Source organism: Rhinoraja longicauda, chromosome 9 (assembly GCF_053455715.1).
Source record: "Rhinoraja longicauda isolate Sanriku21f chromosome 9, sRhiLon1.1, whole genome shotgun sequence".
Taxonomy (NCBI): Eukaryota; Metazoa; Chordata; class Chondrichthyes; order Rajiformes; family Arhynchobatidae; genus Rhinoraja; species Rhinoraja longicauda.
In genome coordinates this window covers 16049426-16066968 of record NC_135961.1, presented here as the reverse complement: position 1 = coordinate 16066968, position 17543 = coordinate 16049426, and the positions used below count along the sequence as shown (strand labels likewise).

Below are 17543 nucleotides of genomic sequence, written 5' to 3'. Positions count from 1 at the left end.
TGTTCACCAATTGTGGAGTCAGGCTGGGGACCAGCTTCCTACGAATGGAATTCATTGTCTATAATTAATTCTGTTCTCGATATCATTGGTACAGAATGAATGGTGTAATGCACTGTTTGGAAAACCCATTATCTCCCATTCTACTATCTTCTTGCACTTTTTTCTCATCTTCTCGTCACACCTTCTGAATGTTTTCCCTTGTCATGATTCGGAGTATTGCATGTGGTTCTGGCTGCCCCATTGCTTGGCAGGATGTGGAGGCTTCGGAGAGGGTGGTGAGGAGGTTTACGAGAATTATGCCTGGATTCAGGGGTATTTGCCACAGGCAGAGGTTGAACAAACTTGGATTGTTTTCTCTGGCGCCCCGGAGATTGAGGGGAGATCTGATAAAAGCACGGTAGCGCAGCGGTAGAGTTGCTGCTTTACAGCGAATGCAGCACCGGAGACTCAGGTTCGATCCTGACTACGGGTGCTGCACTGTAAGGAGTTTGTACGTTCTCCCCGTGACCTGCGTGGGTTTTCTCCGAGATCTTCGGTTTCCTCCCACACTCCAAAGACGTACAGGTATGTAGGTTAATTGGCTGGGTAAATGTAAAAATTGTCCCTAGTGGATGTAGGATAGTGTTAATGTACGGGGATCGCTGGGCGGCACGGACTTGGAGGGCCGAAAAGGCCTGTTTCCGGCTGTATATATATGATATGATATGATATGATATGATATGAGAGGCATTGATTGAATCGATAGCCCGAACCTTTTTCCCAGGCTAGAAATGACAAATACTAGAGGGCATAGCTTTAAGGTGAAAGGAGCAAAGTTTAAAGAATATGTGCAAGGCAAATCTTTTTACACAGAGAGTGGCGAGTATCTGAATGCACTGCCAGGGTGGTTGGGAAGACAGAAACAATAGTGGCCTTTAATAGACTTTAAGATGCATATGCAGGGAATGGAGTGATATGGTTTATGCGCAGGCAGTTAAGGGTTGATCTTCGCATCATGTCCGGCACAGACATTGTGGGCTGAATGCTTCCTGTGCTTATGCTTCTTTTCATTTCTTCCACTTAGATTTTCTGCGCTTCCATATCGCCACCCAATGCATTCATTCTTCTTTGACTTCTCCATTACCTGCTACCATCCCAAATTTTTGACTTATCTTTTTAGTTTAGAGATACAGCGCGGAAACAGGCCCTTCGGCCCTCCGAGTGTGCACCGCCCAGCGATTCCGGCACATACTAGGGACAATTTACATTTATATCAAGCAAATTAACCTACAAACCTGTACGTCTTTGGAGTGTGGGAGGAAACCAAAGATCTCAGAGAAAACCCACGCGGTCACATGGAGAATGTACAAACTCCATACAGACAAGCACCCGTTGCCAGGATCGAACCCAGGTCTCTGGCACTGTAAGCGCTGTAAGGCAGCAACTCTACCACTGTGCCACTGTGCTGCCCCTTGGGTAAGCCTCTCCTGGGATCCAAGCAGCCCATCAAGGTCTTTGTCATTATTTTCTTATGATCAGCAAACTCAATGTTCCCATTCTCTTGCTAACGTTCCTATTCAGGGGGCCTATTTGGTGATGATCTTTCCCACTGCATTCCCTCCCTATTTCCATTGTTTACATTTCTCTCCATGCAGAGCTTGTGAAATTTACCAGCGGATCAATTATCTCAATTATCATGATCCCTCCATCATGCTCATGAACCAGAATGATCGGTTACTTGTAAATATGTTCTTGCCAAACACTCAGTATTAACATTTACAATCTTAATTTCAAATTGCCCCATGACCCTACTTCTCCCTTACTCAGCCAGCTGTGCTAACCTCGGAGATTGTACCACTGATCTCAGTTTTCTCATTGCAGCTACTGAGGGGTTTTGGTCCCTGGAATTCCTTCCCTAGTCTTTTAACTTAGTTCTTTAAAAGCTACATAATTTGCCTTAATATCCCCTTCTTTTGTCCGACATTGTTCCTATGGATACAAATACGCAGTGCTATCAGTACAATCCATGTGGTCCCAGTAAGGCTGAATCATAAAAAGTAAAATACTTTTGACCAAAAAAGTGCTGATGAATTGAGTTTATTTTCTACAATTTGAGCCTCCAGCTAGAGTCAGTTTCAAAACTATGGTCTTTTTTAATAAATCATACATTATGTAAACATTTGCCTTAACCCTTTAAAAAAAAAAAAGAATATCACTTCAAAATGTTTGGCCAGACTGATGATTTCAATCAAATGTAATCACATTTCTTATTGATTGTTATAGCTTTAGAAGGAATCAAGATGAATAATAAAGTATGTCAAAATATTTATATTATAGGAATGGAAGATGTTGGGCTTATTTATTCACAAAATGTAAATGTTTATAAGGGACTTTCTCATAATAAACATCTTTTCAGTTCTGTTACCATTTGTCCTTACTGAGTTGATCAAATTTATGCATTTTCCTCTGTGGTGATTAAAACATTTTGCTTGTTTACACAGTTCACTTATCATCTGGTGAAAAGATAACCTTCTTGGATACCCCTGGCCATGCTGCCTTTTCAGCAATGAGAGCCCGTGGTGCTAATGTGACAGACGTTGTGATCTTGGTTGTTGCTGCAGATGATGGAGTCATGAAACAAACTGTAGAATCAATTCAACATGCTAAAAAATCTAACGGTACATTTAAAAAGTTATAATTATTTATGTAAGATTTGTATGTTTCAGTGACTTCTTGGCCATTTTTCATTTGTCATTTGTAAATCACTGACACCAATGTCTAATTGAGCTGGCATTTATTTTAGACTATTCTATTTACAACTGGGTTTCCTTCCAGTCCATTCAGTGGTCAGAAGAATCAAGTACTGAGTCATTGTTGTACTATTAAACATAGATTCAGACAAAACATGAAACTGAAGAATCCCAGGTGGATTAAAAAAATATCTCACGGCACTTTTGTGCAGAGCAAGGGTGTTATCCCCAGTGACACAAGGTCACTGATGCTGAAATCATGTGAAGAACACGAAGTGCTGGATGGAGTCACAGCAGATCAGGCAGCATCTCTGGAGGACATGGATAAGTGACGTTTTGGGTTGTGATCCTTTTTCGGATTCACAGAGGGGGAGCAATGAGAGAGGGTTATCCCTGGTGTTCTGACCAGTATTTATATCTCACTCAGCAAAGCAAATGGGGGTGTCTGGCCATAATCTCATTGTTTGTTTCGTTTTGTGCCCTCTTACGATAAAGGTAAACTTAGCACTTATTAGTCGGAGAAGTACGGCTCGAGTCCACTCGTGTTCGGAACAAAACCAGTGCCATCTTTATTTTTCAAGTTCCAGGACACTGCCTGATTTACATAATTATATGCGTGAGTCTGAGCATGTGCGAGAATGAGTACAGCTCATATGCATAAATTACATGGATATTGTCACGTTGTATGCAAATTGGCAGCTGTATTTTTGTATTACAATACAACAATGCTTCAAGAGTACTTTGTTGGCTGTAAGCACTTGGAATCATCCTGAAAGGGACACTCCACAGGCACTCCACAGGCACACTCCCACCTGCACCCTCCGCTCTGCTGCTGCAAATCTCCTATCCCCCCACATCCGGACCAAACTCAGATCCTGGGGGGACAGGGCTTTCTCCATCGCTGCTCCCACCCTATGGAACTCACTACCCCAAACCGTTAGAGACTCCTCCACACTCACCACATTCAAAACATCACTGAAGTCTCACCTGTTCAGTACTGCCTTCAACCACTGAAGGTCACCTCACCTTCTGTCTCCTTTCTCTGTTCGTTTATTTATTTACTTATTTATCTATTTATTCATTTCCCTATGTTCTCTAAATCTCTGTAAAGCGTCTTTGAGTATATGAAAAGCGCTATATAAATAAAATACATTATTATTATTATTATTATAAGAGGCATAATTTAAATGTTGGTCCTTTTATTCCTCTCATCTCCTGGATCATTACCCCATCACTATTTATCAAATCATTACTATCCAGACCTCAACTCTGGAAGTGTTAACTCTGCAGCCTCTAGTCTCATTGTCTCCCAAACCTGTAAAGCCATCTTTTACCTCCTTTCCATGATTGAGAAACAGGACTGCCCTTTGGGGACAGCTCCCGAGTGCTACTGAAACACTGATGGAATAGAAATAAACCGTAGGTTATGATGGAATGGCTTAGAAACTGGGAAGTAATAAGAGCCATCATCATGCAGAGTTCGGGATGATAAATAGCTGATTACCCTGCTTCTGAATCTGACATAGTAATACAAATATTCCTGCACCTTTGGAACCTTTGCGGGGTTGGCTTTGGGAGCATGGAAAGAGCGCAAATGGATCCAGTGATGTTTTAAATATAATAAACGGGAACTTGTTGGCAAAGAAAATTATGTCCTAAAAGTTATGTCTGAAGAAGGGTCCCGATCCGAAATGTCACCCATCCTTTTTCTCCAGAGATGCCTCACCTGCTGAGTTACTCCAGCACTTTGTGTCTATCTTCGGTATGTACCAGCATCTGCAGTTCCTTTCTATACAAGTTACGTCCTATTATATTTTTAATGTAATTGAATGAAAAAGAAAAGTAATAATGAGAATAGTATAATAATGAGTACATTTATGATTTAATTATTAAGTCTTTTCTTTCCCCATGCTCCCCTACAACCATAACTTTGACTTCATCCATTTTTAAAGCATGGTATACAGTGTGGTGTGTGTTCAGCTAAAATTAAATCTGTTATATTAATCAATTTTCTGCAAACTAATAGTGACTATTTTCAATCATTTTCCTGATTGAGGCAAGCTTCTGCAGTTGACTAGTATATTTTTAATAGTTCTATTTTTATTCAACTTTCATAAGGAAAGGACTATGGAAATTGTTCAAAAATTGCTGATAATGGGAAAATTTTGTTCGTGTGCTGTTACTGTGTATTCAGTACAGAATATCTTACTGTGCTGTTAATTCATATTTCATGTTAATTGTTTTCATTCCAGTTCCAATAATACTGGCAATAAATAAGTGTGACAAACCAGAGGCAGATCCTGAAAATGTAAAGAAGGAATTGTTAGCCTTTGATGTGATTTGTGAGGAATATGGTGGTGATGTTCAATCTATAAATATATCAGCTATTAAGGTAACTTTTAACAGCATATTTCAATTTCGCTGGCTGCATGATACCATGCCTACTTTTTGAATACATTCATTCAATTTCTTGATGCTAAACTGTTAAAATAAACAAGTTGTCTGATAAATTTAGTGCCCTCTCCATTGAATCTGCCTTTCAAGCCCCTGGTTGAATACAATTTACCCTCTTACCAGCGTAACGGGCTCAGCAGCAATTCCCAAATACTGAATAAACATCTCATTCCTGCCTCCTTTTTTAACTGACATGTTACCTCTTTTAAGTTAAGCCATATTTAGTTCAATGTTTAGTAGCCACAGATTGCATTAGAAGAAAAAATATTTATTTATATGTGTGTGTGTGTGTGTGTGTGTGTGTATACATGCACACACACACGACTGTTAACTTTGACTGATGATTCAGTAAATTCAACATGCACTTTATATACATGTTTAGAGATACAGGTGAAAACAGGCCGTTTGGTCCACCGAATCCATGCTGACCATTAATCACCCGTATGCTAGCTCTATGTTATCCCACTTTAGACAATAGGTGCAGGAGTAGGCCATTCGGCCCTTCAAGCCAGCACCGCCATTCAATGTGATCATGGCTGATCATTCTCAATCAGTACCCCGTTCCTCCCTTCTCCCCATACCCCCTGACTCCGCTATCCTTAAGAGCTCCATCTAGCTCTCTCTTGAATGCATTCAGAGAATTGGCCTCCACTGCCTTCTGAGGCAGAGAATTCCACAGATTCACAACTCTCTGACTGAAAAAGTTTTTCCTCATCTCAGTTCTAAATGGCCTACCCCTTATTCTTAAACTGTGGCCCCTTGTTCTGGACTCTCCCAACATTGGGAACATGTTTCCTGCCTCTAACGTGTCCAACCCTTAATAATCTTATATGTTTCGATAAGATCCCCTCTCATCCTTCTAAATTCCAGTGTATACAAGCCTAGTCGCTCCTGTCTTTCAACATATGACAGTCCTGCCATTCTGGGAATTAACCTACTTTCTGATCGTATGCACTAGGGGCAATTTACAGAAGGTAATTAACCTATAAACCTGCATGTCTTTGGAATGTGGGAGGAAATCGGAACGCGCGGAGGAAAAAACACAGGCACAGGGAGAACTCCACACAGATAGCACCCATAGTCAGGATTGAACCCGGATCTCTGCCGCTGTGAGGCAGCAGCTCTACCTCTGCGCCACTGTGCCTGTCCTAAATGTGCATTACCTTTGCAAGCTTAGTGATTATTGCAAGTGGGGCGTGGTTGATTGTCATTAAAAAGTGCTAGCCCTGGCCTAGTGGTTACTCCTGATGATTGCCTGTCTCCCTTTGAAGGGTAACGTAGAAACACTTGGGTTTTCTAGACTTATCTATGGTTTGGAACTGTAACAAGGCTGAATGTTATTTTAATATCCTGAATTATTTTTAGGGAGACAATTTGATGGCTTTAGCAGAGGCTACTGTTGCTCTGTCTGAAGTGCTGGAGTTGAAGGCAGATTGCACAGGACCTGTTGAGGCTATCATAATTGAATGTCGGAATGATAAAGGGAAAGGGTAAGTACATTATTACTATTGAAATTTTGGATTTCATATGTAGGAATGTAATTTTAAGGAGATTCAGAAAGGTTGACTATATTATAGTATTGATATATTGTATAAAATTTAGTACATGAAAAATAGAGCCTTTTAACTACAGACATTAGAGTTTGTTATTATAAACCACTCCAATCACTGAGCGAAAAAATATATTTGACAGATCCCCTCGAAATCTACCCATTAAACTTTTGAGATATAGTGTGGAAATAGGCCCTTCAGCCCACCGAGTCCACACCGACCAGCAATCTCCCCATACACTAGCACTAGGGACAATTTACAGAAGTTAGTTAACCGACAAACCTGCACGTCTTTGGAATGTGGGGAGAACCCGGAGAAAATCCATATGGACTCAGGGAGATCGTACAAATTTCCTACAGACCGCGCCTGTAATCAGGATTGAACTCAGGTCTCTGACACTAAGGCAGCAGCTCTACTGCTGTGCCACTGTGCCCTCATGGTAAACCAATGGCGTTTAATTTTAGATATCTCGCCAATGGGGTAGAGTTTAAAAATGATAAATACATCTAATAAAGCTATCTAAGCTGTGGCTAGTAGTTTAATTAACAAAGATAGACACAAAAAGCTGGAGTAACTCAGCGGGACAGGCAGCATCTCTGGAGAGAAGGAATGGGTGACGTTTCGGGTCTGAAGAATGGTCTCGACCCGCAACGTCACCCATTCCTTCTCTCCAGAGATGCTGCCTGTCCCGCTGAGTTACTCCAGCTTTTTGTGTTTATCTTCGGTTTAAACCAGCATCTGCAGTTCCTTCCTACATTTTTAATTAACATAGCTTAATTTGTGTGTTTGGTAGGCATTGGAATATTTAAACATCTACCTGGGACTTCCAGATCAGAAATGAGTGTTGGTAAAAGTAACTGTCAATTGTAGAACAGAGCAAATTAAACCTGCTTAAATTGAATGCACAATCAGATGGAATGCACAAGTGCAACTGCTATAGGATATCTTGCAGCATTGTTTGAAAATTGGAGCAAAATGTGTTTTGTATAATAAAAAACGATGGTTTAGTTCACAGTCGTGAAAATCCAAACATTGAAGTTTTTAATTGTCACTGGCGCCTCGAGGTTAGAGAATATAAAAATCAGACAAGGCTTACTTTGATCATAATCCAGATATCTGTTTAATATGGATTTATGTTTTGAGGAATGAGAGAAGGAATTAAACTGCCTTTATCCTGGCAGTCCTCAGCTTGCCATTTTATGACTATTTGAGCAAAGGGTTGAAGAATAACTGGCATCATGGAAATATATCTTCAACTTAACATCTTTAGACTAGAACGTGAAAGGATAATTGGCAAAATAATTCTGGCGAGAAGAAAATATTGCTGGCAGCTAATCTTAGACCAGGTTATCAATGTTAAAATCAATTAGAATTATAAATATCACTTAAGCATAAATATCTGCACGTACACTTGAGGGAATGCTACATTATTGGAAGAATATTGTCTTACATGAGGTATTAGACTCTGATGTAAAAGTATCCATGTCATTATTTTGAAGAAAGAGCGGATTTCTTGCTGGTTTTACAGCTATGGAACTGCAAGAAGATTGTATGTCTATTATCATATTATTATGCATGAGATTTTGCGATATGCAAATGATCTTCCATGGTTCTTGGATTGCAATGGTAACTATACATCAAAAAATGTTTAATTTGTTACGAAGCATTTTAGGGCATCTGGAAGCCAGTAAATTGCAATTCTATGTTGTTTTAAAATTATTGAACATGTACTAAACTGGACTAATTATTTATTTGTTTAATAGGCCAGTTACCACAGCTATTATCCAGCGTGGGACATTGAGGAAAGGTTGTGTTCTGGTTGCAGGAAAGAGCTGGGCTAAGGTACGATTAATGTTTGATGAAAATAACAAGACAATGAATGCCGCTGGACCGAGTGCTCCAGTTGAGATAGTGGGTTGGAAAGAACTTCCATCTGCAGGAGATGAAATACTTGAAGTGGAATCGGAGGTAAGAAACTTGAATGTTTTATTTCTCGGTTATGGTTGCCATCATGCACCCATAGTTACATTGAAAGTATGGATCTTCCACAGCTCTTTGGTTCAGCGTGCATCAACCACATGAGCCCTCACTTATTACAAGAATGTCGACGAATGAGAATGTCAAAATGTGAGAGCTTGCAGCCCTGCAATTAATCAAATCGTTATGAATATCGCCACAAAATTAGATCACTTCCGGTGGCACAGTGGTAGAGTTGCTGCCTTACCGTGCTAGAGATCTGAGTGCGATCCCGATTATGGGTGCTGTCTGTAGGGAGTTCATATGTTCTTCCCGTAACCACGTGGGTTTTCCCCAGGTGCTCAGGTTTCCTCCCACACATTCCAAAGAGGTACAGGTTTATAGGTTAATGTAGCTTCAGTAAAAATTGTAAATTGTCATTAGTGTGTGGGATAGTGCAAGTGTACGGTGATGCCTGGTCGGTGCGGACTCGATGGGCCTGTTTCTGCGCTGTATCTCTAAACTAAATTGTTAAAAGGGTGTACTTTCCTTAGAATGGGTTCATTGAAGAGCTAGACGGGGTGCAGTGATGGCAGGTTTACGATATGACAAAAGAAAGAGAGGAACTCTTATCAAAAGTTACAAAATTCTTTGAAGGCTTGACAGGCTAGATGCAGGGAGTAGTCTAGGACCATGGGTACAGCTTGAGAATAAGGGATTAGCCATTTAGGAATGAGATGAGAAATTTCTTCACATTTAGTGTAATTCTCTACGGATACCTATGGAAGTTTGAGTTATGTTAATTCAAAACAGATTGATGGATGTTCATGGGAGTTAATGGATATGGGAATAGTGCATGAAAATGCCATAAAGCTAGAAGATTAGACGGAGCCCAATGGCCTATTCCAGCTCTTACTTGCAGATATCAGCATTTTAAAAGTTGCTTTTGACCAGCGAGTCAAAATTAGAATCAGAACAAAGGTAGAGAGGGACTGGGATCTTCCAATATGATGACCCTCATAATACCATGACTCTTCAGAGTAGTTGTTATTATTTTATGTCACTTATTATGACTACTTAATAAGTTTGATCTTTTCTAATTGCCCCGGTTGGCTGCACAGCAAAGAGCCAGAGAAGTTCTAGATTGGAGAAGCTATGTTGAAGCACAAGAAAAAATCAAGCAAGATCTTGAGGTGATTGAAACCAAACAGAAGGAACACCATGAGGCATACAAGAAAGAACGGGAGAGCTATAATAGCTTGAACTGGAGACAGAGAAAATCTGCAATGTACAGGGCAAATAAACATCTAATGGCAACTAGGCCGAAAGAAAAGAAAGAAATGGACAAGTTTACACTTCCAATAATAATAAAAGGTAAATGGAAATATGCCACATTATCATCCTGTGATATATCCTGCATACCTTGTACTTCAACCTCTATTGCAGTTCTAATGTTGTGTCGCCAATTTTGGTTTTGTAAGAAAATGGGTATCTTTCTGTACATTTATCATATTTCAGTTTAAATATATGATTCAGAGAGCGTTGTTTATTTTTAAATCATTTCGGATAATTTTCTTAGCCATTTCATTGAAGGCCTCCCTTGATTGTCACCTGATAACTTAGCCGAATATCTATTTTATATGGATAATTCTCAATATTAATGGATAGTTCTGGTGCTGTTTTTTTTTTTTTTGCTTTGTCCAATTGTGTCTTACAAACATCCCCATTTCTATTGCCTGGGAGAATGCCCAATTTATTGCTTCTTATCCTTATCTCTTTAATGCATCCCTATTGTGACTTCAGTGGAACTCAACAAATGGGCACTAGAGTTCTTTCTGACCTACATCACTCAGCTTTTCGGGCTGAGCCAGAGATAGGCTGCACAAGTTCAAAAAGGGCAGCTCACCAGTATTCTTTCATTTATGGATAGATAGAGAGCAAGCAACACCCATATCCCCAAAAACAAGAAAAATTGATAGCAATAGTATGCTTCACTGGTATATTGTCTAATAGTTTTAGCTTTCCCAGTAGTAGATTCAAATATTAAATTACAGGCTTTTCTGCTGAGCTGTTTCAAATTATCATTTCACTTGGGATCAGATGAAGCTAGTATCTATATCTGTTAAGCTGATTATCCTCACGCTTGTTCTGGATGTAGATTACATGCCAATTTGGTAATGTAGATTGAAACAATGATTAAAATATTTTTAAAGTTTTTGTTTTCCTGTAGGTGATGTTGATGGCTCAGTAGAAGCCATTCTAAACATCTTGGATAGTTATAATGTTAATGAGCAGTGTAACCTGCAAGTAATCCATTTTGGTGTTGGTGATATTAGTGAAAATGATATAGTCTCAGCCGAGACATTTTCAGGTAAGATTTTCATTTTAATCTTAATTAATTAATGTACTTGATTTTTAATCATTCACTGGGTTATTTCAAAGTACCAGTACCTGGAGTGTTATGTTTTACCTCATCCATTTAAACCATAAAATTAGTAACTCCTTATTCCAAGATGCTTGATGGAATTGAATAGGTTTTGCACACTTTTTGCATGCCACGCTGTTGTGAAGCAGGACTGGATTTAATAAGCTAGAAGGAATAAAGGTTAAACAATTAAAAGAGGCATTATAGATTCAAGTCTGGACCAATTGAGGATGTGGGCTTGTGGGGTCAGGTGGTCGTGCATCAAGTCTTGAAGAGTTTGTATATTGGTGCAGGTGGATTAGTTCAAGGGACATGGGCTGGGTAAGGGCACCCTGAAGAACTTCTGGTAAGCAATTAAACAGAAACCATCAAAGTTAGGTTCCCTGTACTGGATTGAAACATGTTCAGGGAGGCCTCATTTAAACGGTGTTGTAGAGACAGCATTTGTCACTAGGTTACTGAAAACACGTAATTGGTGGGAAGTGCCAGATTGAATTCCCTAATGGTTCAATTTAACACGGAAAAGATCATAATCACATTCTTTACAAGAAAAATGTTCCAGGCACATTGATGTTCACATAAGGTAATGCAAACCTATAAAAAAAATAAAATTCAGCTGAGTTCACTAAATGCAGCACACTAGATTGGCAAGCTGTTAATAGATTGATACTTCATCTGGAAAGACTGTTTTACCCTGTAAGGTGAGAAAGGAAGAGGTGAAAGGACCATTGTTGCATCGCCTTGAGTTGCTAAAGATAGTGCCATAAGAAGTAGGTGCTTGATGAGAAGTGTGGACCAGGAACTTGCAAGGGAATGATCCCTGCAAAATGATGAAAGGGGAGGAGAGTGGAATCTGATTCAACGCAGTTGAAGTCAAGGGGAATGATCTGTTGATTTACAGGAGGTGCTGCGTCAAAAAGTTAGCCAGCATCACCAGCGACCCACACCACACTGGCCACACACTCCTGCCCTCGGAAGAAGATATAGGAGCCTGAAAACTGTAGGTTCAAGAAAAGCTTCTTCCCTACAGTCATCAGGCTATTAAACACAACAACCTCCAAATAAGCTCCGAACTACATAGATTTGGGGGCTTTGGTTTGTCTTTTTGCACTAGTATTGTTTAGTTTTTGTGTGTGTGTGCATGCGTGTGTATTCTGTTGTGCTGCTGCAAATTATTGTTCTGTCTGGGACATATGACAATAAAACACTCTTGACTTTCTTGAATGTAGAGGCTGGTGAGGGGTAAGGTGTAGACTCGGGATACAAAATAGAACATAGAAAATTAAGGCACAGGAACAAGCCATTTAGCCCACAATCTCTATGCCGAATATGATGCCAAGTTAGACTAGTCTCTTCTCCCTGTAAGTGGTACTTCTCCCTCCATTTCCTGCAAATTTATGTGCCTGTCCAAAAGCCTCTTAAACGCCACTACCGTATATGGTTCCTCCACCACTACCCCAGAACCTGACACTGTCAAAATACTTGCCCTGCACATCTATATACTAAAACTCTCCTTTGTTTGTTTGTTTGTTCCTGAACAACAGCCAAAACGGTACACGATAATGTGACAGTTTTAGGCCCACCTGACTCACCACCGTCCATTTGGTGCTAATGGAAGAAGTTTCATTGAAATCGGTGTTATATTTTTTAAGTTATTCACATTTTAAAGTTTAAATCTATCTCCGAGGGAGGGGTGGAGGGAGGGGGGAAGGAGGGGGAAGAGGGTGGATAAGGGGGGTTGTGAGGGATGGAATGGAGAGGAGGGAAGGAGGAGGGGCGTGGGGGGGGGGGGAGGAAAGGGTGCTGCACCAATGCAGGAGAGGTTTGGGCCCAACAGGTCCACTTGGTCTAGTTTCCTTTAAACTTTTCTCCACTGACCTTATAACTATGCCCTCTAGTCATTGGTGTTTCCAACCTGGGGAAAAAGGATCTGACTATCCTATTTATGCCTCTCATGATTTTATAAACTTGTATCAAGTTTCCTCTCGACCTTTGTTCCTGAGAAACCAATCCAAGTTTGTTCTGTCCTGGTGGAGAGGGGTTGAGAGAAGGGGGAAATGGATGATATATTCAAGGACTTTATTAATAAAGATAGTGGAAGCAATGGTTCAAAAGATTGTATAATTAACCATGAACAGTATGCATAGTTTGGTGAGAAAATTAACGGCATTCTTTTATTGAATTTGTAGGTTTGGTATATGGCTTTAATGTAAATGCTAACAAAGTGATACAACAAATGGCCACCAAGAAAGGCATAAAAATCAAATTGTATAATGTTATCTACCAGCTCATTGATGACCTTAAGGATGAACTAAGTGCCAAATTACCTCCAGTTCTTGAGGAAAACACGATGGGTATGTTTTATACCTTGTATTTGAACATATCATATCATATCATATATATACAGCGCGGAAACAGGCCTTTTCGGCCCACCAAGTCCGCGCCGCCCAGCGATCCCCGCACATTAACACTATCCTACACCCACTAGGGACAATTTTTTACATTTACCTAGTCAATTAACCTACAAACCTGTACGTCTTTGGAGTGTGGGAGGAAACCGAAGATCTCGGAGAAAACCCACGCAGATCACGGGGAGGACGTACAAACTCCTTACAGTGCAGCACCCGTAGTCAGGATCGAACCTGAGTCTCCGGCGCTGCATTCGCTGTAAAGCAGCAACTCTACCGCTGCGCTACCGTGCCGATACAGTTTCTAAACTTGCGCTACTCGATACAGTTTCTAAACTTGTCTGCTTTTATATATATGATTGTAACTTAATATATCTGGTTTTTTTCTTGCGTTTCTCAGTTGGCTTACCTAATCTATTTTGATTTCAGGAGAGGCATCGGTGTTAGCAATTTTCCATGTGACAGTAGGAAAAAAGGAGGTTCCTGTAGCAGGTTGCAGAGTTCACAAGGGTCAGTTGCAGCGGAAGATGAAGTTTAGGCTCATCCGCGATGGGCATATTTTGTGGAGAGGTATGATTTTTTTCTATTATACATTTCTGTTTATTGTGCATGCTTTGTTATTTTGTAATACCATTGCATGCTAAATTGCTAGCATAGAACAAATTTCCAAGAGTGGTTTAGCATCGAGCTTTTAAATGACTTTTGCAAAATATCAATTTTTGTGATAAATTGTCTAGTTTGTCCATTCCCCTTTATAATAGCCTTTTCCAAATTATTTCTCATGGCAGAGAGCAAATTGCCTATCAGTTGTGTTGACCTCAAAGGTTATTGCTGCAGTGGTGGGAGATCTAGAGGTTAAGCAAAAGAAGCTAATAAATCAGCAAAAGTATGTACTTTAAAATGCTTGTGCAGGGTAAATGTTTGTAACCAGTAGAGTAAAGTCAAGTAAAACAAAAAAAAATCCCTACCCTTTTCAGGTTTCCTTACTTCGCTCAAACATCTGAAGGATGATGTCCCAGTTGTGAAGACGGGCATGGAATGTGGCCTCAGCTTGGATAATGATATTGATATAAAACTTGGTGATGAAATTATTTGTTATGAAGAAAAGGAAGTTCAACAAAGTATCTCTTGGGATCCAGGATTTTAAAACAAAATGCAAGCAGCCTATTAAATATAGAATATAATTAAATTGCACTATCATTATAAATTCTGTCCAGTAAAATGGATAAAAAAGGCAAATTTTGTTTTTGTTGTACTTGAAATACGTTTGGAATGAAGACTGCTAAGAAGACTGTTGTAGTATGTTTCCTCACTTCTCATGGAAGTGTCACTTAAGTGTCATTGGGTAAGGAGTTAATTTATTGTGCAGCAATAAATATAATGGAGCAATGCAGAAGATCTTTTAAACATAGCAATATCTCCAAAATAAGTCTGTGAAAAATATAGCAAAATTGGTCAATGACCCAGAAGGTTTCAAGCCACGGTTTGAAATAATGTGAGTATTGTGTCTTGTTTTATTGTATTTTTTATTTCTTGAGGAAAAGGATGCTACTTATCAGTTAAAAATGGTAAATGTAGACTAAATGTTTTGTAAATGTACGCTGGGAATGTATCTGATAATGTTTATAGTATATTGCATATTATCATTAATTTATGATTGGAACTTTGCTCTTGTTAACATCAGCAGTTTTTAAGTAAAGGATTTGGCTCATGATAAGCCATCATCAAAGATAAAGATCTTCCACGTGTGAGTTAAGTTGCAGGTTGGTTTCCATTTGTTATTGAATGCAGGGAATCCATTCTCAACATTTTAACCAAGGGGATCAGGTGATTTTGGTCATGGAAGGGCTTTGATTACAACAGCAAACAGGAAGGGAGAGTACTTGCATGTTCTCCTTGACTATTGTTTCACAGATCCCTTAATTTGAAAGTGAAAGTAAAAGGGAAAATAGATTTAGATTAATCTTCCTCTATGTTCCGAAAAAATGTTAATTTCCAATTTATTTCTGTATATTTAATGACTTTATGAACATACTTTATGAAACACCTCTTGGGAAATTACTGTACAAATTGTCTTTTTATTTTATGTTTTGATTTTGATTCTAAAAATCAATAGCTAGTTAATGTGAAACCTTGGGTGTGGTGGCATTTGCATAACATGGATGGATTGTGGAAAATGTGTGTTCTGCCCATATTGAGATGTCATTAAATAACAATGGGCATATTTTAATTGTGCTAATATGTTCCTTTATGGCATTAGTACTGTGCTCTATTTACTTTTTCAATTTTGTCCAAGGATTTTCCAGCCACGTCAACTTCTTCGCCCAAGTGTTTTTGCACAGCAGACCCAACAAGACCATTTCTGAGGTTGAGCTCTTCTTTCTGCCTTTGGTTCTTTGGCCCTCTGCACCTTTTTCAGAATTTCTCATCTAGCCTGGATCCCTTCCTCTTACTCTCTCCTCAGAGAAACTGCTGGCATTATGCTAACATCTAAGTTTCTTCATTTGACTTCTTGCTCTAATCTGTCTGCCTCTGAAATTGCGACACTTTGTTCATCCTAATCAACGTCAACATTGCCATTGAACTTTTTTTGGCAAACTGACCTACCTTGCAGAGGTAAAATACCAGTTCTCTGCTACTTTCTCCCTCTCACCAGACCAAGAACCATCATCCAATATTGCGTCAGTGTTTCCCAGATGGTCTTTGACTTCCAATTTGTCACGATATTTTTGTGCCCACAGCTTCCAGTCTCTTTGGCCCCCGAACACAGTCAGCAACCCCCATCAGGGCAGTCTCATGAATAGAGCCTCAACTAATTGTCTTCTGCGGCAGCTCGCCTCCACCAAGGAGAACATATTTTCATGTTGAAAATTTTGCATTTGACTCCATCTGTTTCCAAATGAAATGTGGTCCAATACAACTCATTGGCCCCAAGTATGGAATGGGTGAAGGAAGAGACTGAAATATGATCAAAGCAGAGAATGTTGTCATGTCTCATCAGGATATATATTAAATATTCTCTACTTTTATCCTATTTCATTCACTTCCTTCACCTTTTTTTTTATATAGGTCTACTTCCTGCTCTTGCCCTGAATTTGAAACCTCATCACATTCCACCTTGCCCTCATCTTCATATGATCTAGTACCAACTCTTCCCTGTGACTTTTTAAACACCATTTTGTGGGGGGGGGGGGGCAAAGACTTGAATGAAGATTCACCATAAGCCCGCATACCTTTCCAGTTACCTCAGCTATATTTCCTCCCCTGGTGCAGCCAAAAAGGACACCATTTCTTTCACTCACTTTTTCTGTTTTCGTGGTATGCTAATATTGCCACCTTTCAAGACGGCTTCAATAAACAATAGGTGCAGGAGGCGGCCCTTCGAGCCAGCACCGCCATTCAATGTGATCATGGCTGATCATTCTCAATCAGTACCCCGTTCCTGCCTTCTCCCCATACCCCCTGACTCCGCTATCCTTAAGAGCTCCATCTAGCTCTCTCTTGAATGCATTCAGAGAATTGGCCTCCACTGCTTTCTGAGGCAGAGAATTCCACAGTAATTCAACGGTAATACTAGACATTCTCAGGTCAAGTAACATCTGTGTAGAAACATAATTGACATTTAAATTTGATGACCTTTCAGCAGAACTAGAAAAACTTGGAAATTAAGCATTTGACGTTGTAGAGAAGGGGAGGGATGGAGAGAATAAAATGAACGTGGTAGGGGAGAGACCATGGGAGACTAAACGCAAAGATGAGAGTTCTGGTTGATGACGGACAATAAAGGGTTATTGATCATCAGTGATCTGGCTAGAGTAGGTGTAAATAAAAAGGGATGACCGAGAAGAGAGGGGAAGAGGAATATTCCTTCAAATATATTTTCCTTTTTTTAAAACTATACCACCCTTCAATGTTTAAGAAAATAACTGCAGATGCTGGTACAAATCGATTTATTCACAAAATGCTGGAGTAACTCAGCAGGTCAGGCAGCATCTCGGGAGAGAAGGAATGGGAGAGGAGA

General features: G+C 39.7%; 1 protein-coding gene across 2 annotated transcripts in view; it reads left to right on the top strand.

The window, feature by feature from the left end:
* mtif2 (mitochondrial translational initiation factor 2) overlaps positions 1–17543 on the top strand; it is a 33559-nt gene extending 16016 nt beyond the window's left edge. For both annotated transcript variants that reach the window (XM_078404846.1, XM_078404847.1), the window contains exons 6-14: positions 2481–2657; positions 4982–5121; positions 6549–6673; positions 8497–8701; positions 9811–10063; positions 10920–11060; positions 13304–13468; positions 13952–14092; positions 14500–17543. In XM_078404846.1, coding sequence (XP_078260972.1) covers positions 2481–2657; positions 4982–5121; positions 6549–6673; positions 8497–8701; positions 9811–10063; positions 10920–11060; positions 13304–13468; positions 13952–14092; positions 14500–14669 — 1517 coding nt within the window. In that variant the 3' untranslated portion in view covers positions 14670–17543. The remainder of the gene's footprint in view (positions 1–2480; positions 2658–4981; positions 5122–6548; positions 6674–8496; positions 8702–9810; positions 10064–10919; positions 11061–13303; positions 13469–13951; positions 14093–14499) is intronic.